The 12,027-nt window shown below is 51.3% G+C and overlaps 1 protein-coding gene and 1 long non-coding RNA gene across 2 annotated transcripts in view; both read left to right on the top strand.

Moving 5' to 3' along the window:
* Positions 1–12,027, top strand: part of LOC135208481 (uncharacterized) — a 260,778-nt gene that overhangs the window by 172,685 nt on the left and 76,066 nt on the right. The window lies entirely within an intron of this gene.
* LOC135208873 (DNA-directed RNA polymerase III subunit RPC1-like) overlaps positions 1–12,027 on the top strand; it is a 195,208-nt gene that overhangs the window by 136,967 nt on the left and 46,214 nt on the right. The window contains exon 11 of the mRNA XM_064241460.1: positions 7,358–7,743. Coding sequence (XP_064097530.1) covers positions 7,358–7,743 — 386 coding nt within the window. The remainder of the gene's footprint in view (positions 1–7,357; positions 7,744–12,027) is intronic.

The following is a 12,027-nucleotide window of genomic DNA, read 5'->3' as shown; positions in this document are numbered from 1 at the left end:
TCACTCCCTGACTGAAAAGGCTACCCAGGATCTGTTAGTTCAGTCTGCTAGGAAGGCGAGACCAGCTACCTCCTCCGTCAGGAAGGAGAGTCGCCCTCCTCAAGCGCCCTTTCGAGGGGGTCCTTCTGTCAGAGCCTCTGTCAGAAGAAAAGGACCTGAAAAGCGAGTAGGTGGTCCTCTTTCAGGCCCTTCAAGAGGGCCAAATAGAGCTCGGGTCCTCCAGGCTTCAGTAGGTGCCAGACTTCTCAATTTCACAGAAGCCTGGGCACGGAGAGGAGTGGACAACTGGTCCCTCTCTATTCTGGAAAAGGGATACCTCATCCACTTCAAGGAAAGACCGCCCTAGACCTCGACGCCGAGGGAACTTTCTGCAAATTACAAAGACCCTGTTCTGCAGCGAACCCTTCTCCTCTTAGTGGACCAGATGCTGGAGAAGGAGGCCATAGAACCAGTGCAGGATCCCGAGACCTGGATAGTAGACGTCCTTCGGGAGGGATATCTACTACCCTTCGAATCTCGGCCACCCCTCACCTCCAACCCGGTCCATCTTCAAACCTACGTCCAGGGTTCATCAAAGGACATCGCTCTTCGACAGGAGATAAAGACCATGCTGACCAAACGAGCTGTAGAAATCGTCAAGGATCGGTCACCGGGCTTTTACAGCCGCCTTTTCCTGGTGGAAAAGGCCTCGGGGGGCTGGCGCCCGGTGATAGATCTCTCTCCCCTGAACCGATTTGTTCACCAGACTCGGTTCACGATGGAGACGGCACGCTCCGTGCTCGACTCCATCAGGGAGAACGATTTCATGCTTTCAGTGGATCTGAAGGACGCGTATTTTCAAATACCCGTCCATCAATCCTCCAGAAAGTACCTCCGTTTCAACTTCGACGGGACGGTGTACCAATTCAGGGCACTTTGCTTCGGTCTCTCAACCGCCCCACAGGTGTTCACGCGAGTGTTCACTCTGGTGTCTGCTTGGGCCCATTCGCACGAGATACGTCTTCTGAGGTATCTCGACGATTGGTTAGTCCCGGGGATCGTAGTAAACTTCGAGAAGTCCAATCTCGAACCCAAGCAGAAGATGAAATACCTGGGTATGCTGATCGACACGGTAGCAGGGCAAGTCTTTCCCGCAGACTTGCGGATCAGCAAATTCAAGGAGGCAGCCAACCAGTTCCTGTCTCGGCAGGAACAGGCAGCTCAGCAATGGCAAGTCGTGATCGGCCACCTGTCGTCACTCGAGAAGTTAGTTCCTCATGGACGTCTTCACCTGCGGTCTCTCCAGTGGAGACTAAAGGAGAGTTGGTCACAGGCAAGGGATCCACCTTACTTCCCCATGTTCCTCAGGGAGAAAGTGAGGCAGGACCTAGCTTGATGGCTCGATGACAGGAACCTCTTAAGAGGAGTGCTTCTCCGCACTCCCCCCCTGGAGATGTTGCTGTTCTCAGACGCATCGACCGAGGGATGGGGCGCACACCTGGAGGAGTTGCTGACTGCAGGTGTGTGTGACCATCACGACAAGCACCTTCACATCAATGTCCTGGAACTCAAGGCGGCGTTCTACGCTCTCCAAGAATTTCAGGACCGCTTAGTGGGACACTCAGTGGTGTTGATGTGCGACAACACCACAGTAGTGGCATACGTCAACAAGCAGGGGGGCCTAGTGTCTCTCCCGCTACACCAGTTGGCCGTGCAGATGCACGAGTGGGCCACGGCTCACTCAATAGAGCTGTCAGCACGCTACATTCCAGGCAAGAGGAATGTAGTAGCAGACAAGCTCAGCCGTCGGGATCAGGTGATAGGAACCGAATGGTCTCTACACCCAGATGTGGCAGAAAGGCTCTTCAACCTGTGGGGGCGACCAGTCGTGGATCTGTTCGCCACCCGGCACAACAGAAAACTCCAAGTTTTCTTTTCAGCCGTGCCGGACCCATGGGCAGCTGCAGAGGACGCTCTTCAACATCCATGGGACAACCTCTTCGTGTACGCCTTTCCTCCCTTCTGTCTGATTCGCAAGGTGATCAGCCGAGTGCTGGCCACCCCGAATCTCAAGATGATTCTGGTGGCTCCCAAACGACCACAGGCCGTTTGGTATCCGGACCTGCTGGCTCTGCTGGCGGAAGCACCAAGAGAGATGCCCCGCTGGCACAACCTTCTAGCCCAGCCACACGTAGAACGGTACCACCAGTCAGTCCGGTCCCTACAACTTCACGGCTGGCTGTTATCCACCATCTCTTGCGAACGAGAGGCTTTTCTCGCAGCGCAGCAAGAGAGATGGCTGGACACGTCCGACAGTCCTCTGCAGCTGTGTACCAGAGGAAGTGGGCCGTCTTCTGTGGTTGGTATCGTAGACGGGGTCTATCTCCTCTCAGAGCCACTCTTCAGCAGGTAGCGGATTTCCTCGTATTTCTTCACCGAGAGAAGCTCCTCTCCGTCCCCACAGTCAAAGGATACAGAGCCGCCCTGGCCCTGGTCCTAAAGCTGAGGGGACTGGATATCTCTAATTCGTTTGAGATTTCCTTGCTTATGATGAGCTTCGAAAGGTCTTGTCCACCCAGGGAACTCAGGCCCCCTGAGTGGGATGTGACACTGTCCTTAGGAGTTTGACTCGAAGACCATTCGAGCCACTCCGAGAGTCGTCAGACAGGGATCTAACCCTCAAGACCCTCTTCTTGCTGGCCCTGGCATTGGCAAAGAGAGTAGGGGAACTTCATGGTCTGTCTTTCAATGTAAAGCATTACAGGGGATGGGGATCTGTGACGCTCGATTTCGTCCCGAACTTCGTAGCCAAGACTCAGAATCCGTCGATCCCTGACGACAGGTTCGAGTCTTTCACAATCCCCTCCCTAATGGATTTCACCGACAACGATGCGGATGAGATGCTGCTTTGTCCTGTGTGGTCGCTACGGCGCTATCTGAAGAGAACTCGACACCTCAGGCCTGAGTGTCGACGCCTCTTCGTTAGCACTGGGGTGACCAAGAAAGAAGTATCCAAGAACACACTTTCTTTCTGGCTGCGTGAGGTGATCAGGAGGGCGTACGAGGCTGATGGTAGTGACGACACCCGTACCCTTCGTCCGAGAGCCCACGAAGTCAGAGGTATTGGACCCTCCTTGGCGTTCCGTAAGAACTTCTCCGTGGCGCAGGTCCTGAAGGCAGGTGTCTGGGCCAACCAGACTACCTTCACCTCCTTCTACCTTTGGGATATTGCCCACAAGTCCTTGGATACTTTTTCCTTGGGACCTGTGGTGGCTGCTCAACACATTGTGTAGCTTGCCCAGCACCTGAGCAGGCAGAACAGCATCGATTCCTGGTGTGACCATAAGAATGAATGAGTGAATGAGAGTGCGACTGGCCTCTCTTCCCCATCTTTCCCTCTACCTGTGGGCAGAGGGACACAGTCGTCACCACACTGGAAAAGGAAAAGATGCAGGTATACTACTCGACCGAGCTCCAGCCTATCCCTTTCATTAGGGATAGGAGTATATATCCACCACTTCCTCCAACAAGGGCGGGGAAGTGGATGCCAACTTGAGACAAACCCATAACTTTATGTTGCCTCTTGCAAACAGGAACAAGTTCTTGCTTGCTGGTATGAAGAGATATGCTTGCCTCTCTCTTAGTACTCGGTCCAGAGATCTGACCATTGATCCTGCGGTGCACACCCCGATCAATCAGACAGAGGCTTGGATCCCTCCATCGCTCTTACAATCAGGGAGGCATTCCAAGGTTGGGCGAACACCAGTCTGTTCACAAGACTCAGATTCCTCCCACCAAGAAGTGTCTTCCTATTGTTAAAGGACCGAGGGTTTGTATTACGTATCGGAACAAATGACAATTTGTCGAAAATTGCATTTTTCCTAACTATACAAACCTGAGGTCCTTTACATATAGTCCCACCTCATGCCACCCCTCACTCTGCGTTTTTTTGCATGGGCCAAAAGCAAAAGTTATTCTTCACCTCCCAGGCACGCGGCGCACGCACTGTCGGACAAGCAGTTAACTACCGTTCTCCCTTGTTCGAAGCTTACGACCGTTCCAGCTGCCACTAGCTACTTCCTATTGTTAAAGGACCTCAGGTTTGTATAGTTAGGAAAAATGCAATTTTCGACAAATTGTCATGTTGTGCTCAAATTCCTGACTTCTAGCAAGTTCGTCGAACCTCCCCATCAGGCTTTGTTCAGGGACCTGACTAGGAAGTCTATTTTCCTTGTGGCTCTCGCGACTGCAAAGAGGACTAGCGAGTTGCAAGCTCTGGACTCTAGAGTAGGATTTAAAGGTGACTCGGCTATCTGTTCATTTAAGCCTTTAATCCTAGCCAAAAATGAGAATCCCTCGAAGCCCTGGCCTAGAAGTTTCGAGGTTAAAGGACTCTCACTCTTATGGGGAGAGAGGTAGAAAGGTCCCTATGCCCTGTCAGGACCCTTAAATTTTACCTGCAAAAGAAGAAGCAACTTAAGGGCAGTCTAGAAAGTCTCTGGTGTGCGGTCAGGGACCCAAAAAAGCTTATTTCTAAGAACGCTCTTGCATTCTTTTTGAGAAGCGTCATCACGGAGGCGCATGCGACATGCGATGACGACCAATTGCAGAAACTCAGAGTGAAAGCGCATGAAGTAAGGGCCATTGCGACTTCTCTAGCTTTCCATAAGAACATGTCTCCGAAAGATATTTTGGCTGCCACTTACTGGAGATGCAACTCTGTGTTTGCATCCCACTACTTTAGGGACGTAAGGGTTACTTACGACAAGTGCTTCTCTCTGAGGCCATACGTATTGGCGGATTCGGTGCTGGGACAGGGAGCTGATGCTAATCCTTGATAGTTTAGTTTAGTTTTAATTTGTGGTGATGTGTTTTTATGGCTGTTTGAAAGAAGGTTTGGTGGTAACTTCTTTCAATCGTAGTTCTAACCCGGGATAGAGGGTCAGGTGGTCGGGATTGTTTCTGTGCTCCTTGATATTGCCAGAGGCAAGAGGTTTTGTCATGTAAGTGGGATAGCCCCCATTGACAAAGATCCTAATAAGGTTCTGTCGCGTAAGCGGGTAAGCCCCCATTGACAGACCCACAAGAACTCTCAGCCATAGGTCACTACCTCGCTGAGGCTCTTGAGGCAAAGCAGACTCATAGACAGTATCCATGAAGTCTTCTACCAAATCAGGTAAGAACCAAGGTTTTTAACCTTCAACATGTGTTGTTTCCTATTTTTATTTCAGTTATTTAAGCTGTCTCTTACCCTCCACCAAGGGTGCCAGTCAGCTAAGTATATATCTGCCTGGGAAGTTGAATGTACAAAAATGATATTGTTATGATACAATAAAGTTTTGTACATACTTACCTGGCAGATATATACTTAGCTATAGACTCCGTTGTCCCAGACAGAAATTCAAATTTCGCGGCACACGCTACAGGTAGGTCAGGTGATCTACCCTCCCGCTGCTGGGTGGCATGACTAGGAACCATTCCCGTTTTCTAATCAGATTTTCTCTTCCACCTGTCTCCTGAGGGGAGGCTGGGTGGGCCATTAATCGTATATATCTGCCAGGTAAGTATGTACAAAACTTTATTGTATCATAACAATATCATATTGTCATATGTTTCCTGGTTTTCTGATCTATGCTGCGGAGTTCTGCCTTCATCCATTCGACTATTCTTGCGCTGTATCTGATTACTGGCACTGCCCATGTGTTTTTGGCTTTTATCATATTTCCGGTGTTGAGTTTTGACTTGAGTATTGCCTTGAGTCTGCATATATTCTTTCCTGATCGTGTCCTTCATCTCTTGGTGTTTTATATCCCCTCCTTCCATTATTCCCAGGTATTTGTATCCTGTATTCCAAACTCCATCCTGATGTCCCCAGATACAATCCTTACAGTCTAGATTAGGGTATCTATTTCCTTGATGCTCTTACCATACAGCTTGATGTCGTCCATGAACATCAGATGGTTGATTCTGTTGCCTCTTTTTTTGAGTTGGTACCTGGCATCCATCTTCTTTAGTACTTTTGTCATGGGAATCATGGCTACTACGAAGAGTAGTGGGGACAGTGAGTCGGCCTGGAAGATCCCTCTCCTGATATTAACCTCTGCTAGTCTTATTCCAGAGCTTGTAAGTATTGTATTCCAGTTGCGCATTGTATTTTTGAGGAAGCTGCTGGTGTTTTCCTCTGCCCCATATATTTTCAGGCATTCCATTACCCATGTGTGTGGTATCATGTCGAAGGCTTTCTTATAGTCTATCCATGCCATGCTTAGGTTGGTTTTCCTTCTCCTACTGTTCTTCATTACCATTTTGTCTATCAGGAGCTGGTCTTTTGTGCCCCTACACTTCCTTCTGCAGCCTTTCTGTTGGTGGGGGATGGTGTTTGTCTCCTCTAGGTAATTGTATAGCCTTACACTGATGATACCTGTTAGTAACTTCCACATTATTGGTAGGCAGGTGATAGGCCTGTAGTTACTGGCTATATTTCCCTTACTCTTGTCTTTTTGTACTTAGGATGTTTTTCCTGTGGTCATCCATTTGGGTGCATGGTGATTTGAGATACAGTGCTGGAGCTGTTCAGCTATTCGTGGGTGTAGGGCCTTGAAGTTTTTGAGCCAGTATCCATAGACTTTATCGAGACCTGGGGCTTTCCAGTTTGGCATTTTCTTTACTTGGTGTCTGACTGTGTCTGTCGTGATCTCTGTGAATCTTTGTTTTATTCTCCCTGTTTCTTCTTCCTTGACTTCCTGGAGCCATGTTGCATGTTTGTTGTGTGATACCGGATTGCTCCATATGTTTTCCCAGAGTCTCTTACTTGGTTCGGCTTCAGGAATTTCTTGGTGGTTGTCTTCCCCTCTTAGTTGGCTGTATAGTCTTTTCTGGTTGGTTCCGAATAGTTTGTTCTGTTGGTATCCCTTATTCCTGTTCATGTATCATTGGATCTTATGTGCTTTGGCCTTAAGCCTATGTTTTACATCTTCTATTGTGTTGTTTAGTCCTGTCTCTTGTTATTATTATTATTATTATTATTATTATTATTATTATTATTTATTTGTATACTATAGCAAACCAAAATGTGATAAAATTCCTTCCAAATTTAGATATGTAATGAGCTCAGTCAGTGCATTGATAAATATATTGATATTATGACTACTTTGATTCTGAATACACTTTATAATGTAATTGATAATACAGACAAGAATACCTGGATCATTAAAAATAATAGCAAAATATTAGTACTGATTCAGTCTTGTAACAATAATCCTGAGTGTCTGGGTATTCTGTGCTTGGCTTGATTTTAATTTTCTGTATACTATATTATCATATGATAATCTTATTAGTTGCAGTGATGCTTTATTTTGTTTTCTGTTGTCTGTTGCAGCCTCAGCAGTTGTGGACTGGGAAACAAATATTCAGTTTGATAATTCGACCAAACCAGAAGTTTCCAGTTCAGTGTAATTTAACAACTAAACGCAAAGATTACACCCACGGTGAGGAATTGTGCTCCAATGAGGCTTGGGTCATAATACGTAATTCTGAACTTCTAGCAGGAGCCCTTGATAAGTCACTTTTGGGCTCTGGTTCAAAGAAAAACATATTTTATGTTATCAAGAAGGATTATGGTGATATTTATGCAGCTGATGCTATGTGGAGAGTTGCAAGGCTCTCTACCCTATATTTGATGAATCAAGGGTTTTCAATTGGCATTGGAGATGTCATGCCAGGAACTGGTTTGTTAACTAGGAAACAAGAGCTTCTTGATGATGGGTAAGATTTTTCTTGGTTTACTTTTTGAACTATGTACTTTGTTCCGATACGAATACAAATCATCGGTCCTTTATACTTGGAATGTAACTTGCGGCAGCTGGAACCGGTCGTAAGCTTCGAACGAGGGAGTTCGGTAGTTAACTGCTTGTCCAACAGTCCGCGCACCGCACGACCGGGAGGTGAAGATCCACTTTGCTTTCGGCCGTGCTGGTTGACAGACGTGTTCTCCACCTCTCTCTGCCCGCCTTTCGTTGTATGCTATGTGTCTCTCAAACTGGGTTTGCTTTGTGTAGTGTGATTGAAAATACTGTAACTATGCATGCTTTTTGTATTTTTATTAACATTAGTGAATAATGGATTCCCATGAGCTGGAGATTTCCCCACGCTGCCCCATCAGCCGCAGTGTGTGCCCTGGTGTGGAGGCCCTCAAGTGTGGGACCTTCCGCTTGTTTCCCGAAGTGGATCCTCATGATTTGTGTGCTCGGTGCCTAGGGCGCGAATGCTCTCATGCCGAGCCTTGTGATTTATGTGTATCTTGGTCGGAGGAGCAGAGGGTGCGATATGAGGGGAGGAGGAAGCGACGTAACCTGCCAGGAAGTCCTCGGAAGGTTCTCCAGCGACTCCCTTGGTCACAGACACGTCGTCTTCCTTCCTGCCGCCATCTCAGCTCTCTCAACTCCCGCGTATGGCTCCTCTTCGCCCGATCCATCGAGCGTGGAGGAGGGGGTGAGGTACCCCGACATCCAACTGTACTCGGGGTCTTCCGTTCATTCAGGGTGGGATTTGTCCCCCCCCAGGGAGAGGGGGAACCCCTCCTACTAACCCGACCTTTGCCTCTTCAGGTGCTCCTGTTGCAGGCGATGACCTTGGCCAGGTATGGTTCTCGCTGGGCCTCCAGGGGACACCGAGTGTTCGGGGGCTATTGCATCACCTGGCGGGCGCTGCTCCGGTCACACATGGACCGGTGACCACCACCACTACCACCGTCTCGACCCCGGGGTATGCCGCCCCTCCTCACCTTGTGTACACCCAGCACGTGACAACGGTAACCCCCTCAACTGTGGTGCAGGCCCCGAGCTGGTTTCTCGAGGAGGGTCGTGACTCCGCCGCCTGGGTTCACTGCTCTCGCCTCAGCCCCTGACTTTTGGTGCCCCAAGAGCTCGCCCCTGGACCTTCCACCCGTACCCAGGATGTCGCTGGCCGCTGTCCCGCCTCCTGTTGTACCTGCCGTTCCTGCTGTGCCTGCCGCTCCTGCCGTGCCTGGACCAGCCCCTGCCCGTGGTGTTGCTGCTGCCCCAGTCGCAGGTCCTTCCGGATAGGTGCAGCTGGGCCCTGTTGCTTTGGCAATAGCCCCGGCTCCATCCTGGATGGAGGACCTGACCTCTGTCCTGAGGAAGCTGACAAAGAAGAGGAAGGTGTCGTCGTCGTCTTCTTCGTCATCGCCTGCTGCCGCTTCTTCCCCTTCAACTTCCAAGGCTTCACATTAGTGAATAATGGATTCCCATGAGCTGGAGATTTCCCCACGCTGCCCCATCAGCCGCAGTGTGTGCCCTGGTGTGGAGGCCCTCAAGTGTGGGACCTTCCGCTTGTTTCCCGAAGTGGATCCTCATGATTTGTGTGCTCGGTGCCTAGGGCGCGAATGCTCTCATGCCGAGCCTTGTGATTTATGTGTATCTTGGTCGGAGGAGCAGAGGGTGCGATATGAGGGGAGGAGGAAGCGACGTAACCTGCCAGGAAGTCCTCGAAAGGTTCTCCAGCGACTCCCTTGGTCACAGACACGTCGTCTTCCTTCCTGCCGCCATCTCAGCTCTCTCAACTCCCGCGTATGGCTCCTCTTCGCCCGATCCATCGAGCGTGGAGGAGGGGGTGAGGTACCCCGACATCCAACTGTACTCGGGGTCTTCCGTTCATTCAGGGTGGGATTTGTCCCCCCCAGGGAGAGGGGGAACCCCTCCTACTAACCCGACCTTTGCCTCTTCAGGTGCTCCTGTTGCAGGCGATGACCTTGGCCAGGTATGGTTCTCGCTGGGCCTCCAGGGGACACCGAGTGTTCGGGGGCTATTGCATCACCTGGCGGGCGCTGCTCCGGTCACACATGGACCGGTGACCACCACCACTACCACCGTCTCGACCCCGGGGTATGCCGCCCCTCCTCACCTTGTGTACACCCAGCACGTGACAACGGTAACCCCCTCAACTGTGGTGCAGGCCCCGAGCTGGTTTCTCGAGGAGGGTCGTGACTCCGCCGCCTGGGTTCACTGCTCTCGCCTCAGCCCCTGACTTTTGGTGCCCCAAGAGCTCGCCCCTGGACCTTCCACCCGTACCCAGGATGTCGCTGGCCGCTGTCCCGCCTCCTGTTGTACCTGCCGTTCCTGCTGTGCCTGCCGCTCCTGCCGTGCCTGGACCAGCCCCTGCCCGTGGTGTTGCTGCTGCCCCAGTCGCAGGTCCTTCCGGATAGGTGCAGCTGGGCCCTGTTGCTTTGGCAATAGCCCCGGCTCCATCCTGGATGGAGGACCTGACCTCTGTCCTGAGGAAGCTGACAAAGAAGAGGAAGGTGTCGTCGTCGTCTTCTTCGTCATCGCCTGCTGCCGCTTCTTCCCCTTCAACTTCCAAGGCTTCACAACCGAGGAAGAAGAAGGCTGCCTCCTCCCCCCCTAAGAAGTCTCCTTCGGGAACTTCTAAGGGCCCGTCTCACTCCGGTGGGACGGGGGGTTCTTCCGCTGGTCCTCCCGCTCCTTCGGGAGCGGGGCCCATCTCTCCTTCTGCAAGGAAGAAGAAGACGGGGACCAGAGGGATACCGGCTAACACCGGTACTTCCTCACCTGGTGCTAGGGGTTCTGCCGCTGCACCAGGTTCCGTCTCGGCCTCTCGTTCGCGAGAGGTATCGAGTGTACGGTCGCCTGCGGGTGACCGTACAGCCAAGGCTCAGGCTTCCGAGTTCGCTCGGCGCCAGGACCGAGGCACGGAGCGGAAGACTGGCGAGGAACCGCTGTTCTCAGTCCAGCCGCTCTCCCCAGGCCTGCAGCTCAATCGCCACCGTGGGTTGGCGATCACCTGTAGCCCCCCAAGCACGCTGGCTCTGCCGGTGGGCAAGGGGGGAGCGTCAGGTCTGCCTCTCCAATCCCTTCAACTTCCTCGGGTTACGCCGGGAAGAGCGAGGCGATCCGGAGTGATCGTGAGGAGCGCGCTCCTCACTGTCCCACCACAACACCCTATGAGGCAGGCACGGTCATAGGACAGACCAGGTCGTATGCACAAGTGGCAGAAGACTGGGAGGGGTCTGTAGCAGTTCCTCCCTCCGAAGGAGGAGGGTCTCGAGAGGCGTTCTTGCTGGAGGGACTTGACGGTCCTACTCCTCAAGATGCAGTCACTCCCAAGATCCACAGGTCGTTTGCAGAGGTTATTGTGCTGATTCGTCAGCACAACAACCTCAGGGAAGGATCGCCGCTCCCACGTCCTGGCTCGAGTCGTTCTGGGGTCCTGAGAAGGAACCCAAGACGACGGTGGGTCTGCCGCGCTCAGCTCTGGCTGACTCAGTGCTGGGCCAGGTGTACTCTTGTCTCCGGACAGGAGGGGTCGCTACGGTCTGGCAGGTCTTCCAACCTACTTCCTCCGCCTCTACTGCGACAGGGGAGATTCTACGTGCCATCGGAGGATCCTATGCCGCCCAAACAGGTTAACCCGGAGCTAGCTAGACTAACTCAGGGGGTGTCTCTGCAGCAGCTCCTGTCGGAGAACTTATGGTTTGTTCATGAAACTTACCCAGCAGATATATATATAGCTGTATTTCTCCGAAGTCCGACAGAATTTCAAAACTCCCGGCTCACGCAGTGGTCGGCCAGGTGGTTAGTACCCATTCCGCCGCTGGGGGGAGGCGGGTGTCAGGAAACCATTCCCATTTTCTATTCAGATTTTTTCTGTCGCCGGTGTTGATAACAACTGTTTTCAACACCTCCGTCTAGGATTTTCGAAACTTCTCTGTTACTTGAGTATCCTGTTTGTTTTTTGGTTATCGAACGTGGATTGTGACTAGGCTTACGCTGATAGTGGATTGGATTTGAATTTGGTTTGGTTTTTTCCTTTAACTAAGATGTCTGGGACTAGTTTATCTAGCACCAGAGTGTGTTGTATGGAAGGTTGTAAGGTGAGGCTACCGAAAGGTTCGGTAGACCCACACACAATATGTAATAATTGTAGAGAACATACGTGTGTTATAAATGACCGTTGTAAGGAGTGTGAATGTCTGTCTGATTCGGGTTGGAAGGCTTATGAATCCTATGTGCG

This window comes from Macrobrachium nipponense, chromosome 35, assembly GCF_015104395.2.
Source record: "Macrobrachium nipponense isolate FS-2020 chromosome 35, ASM1510439v2, whole genome shotgun sequence".
NCBI classification, from domain to species: Eukaryota; Metazoa; Arthropoda; class Malacostraca; order Decapoda; family Palaemonidae; genus Macrobrachium; species Macrobrachium nipponense.
This window is presented reverse-complemented; position numbering and strand designations above follow the sequence as displayed.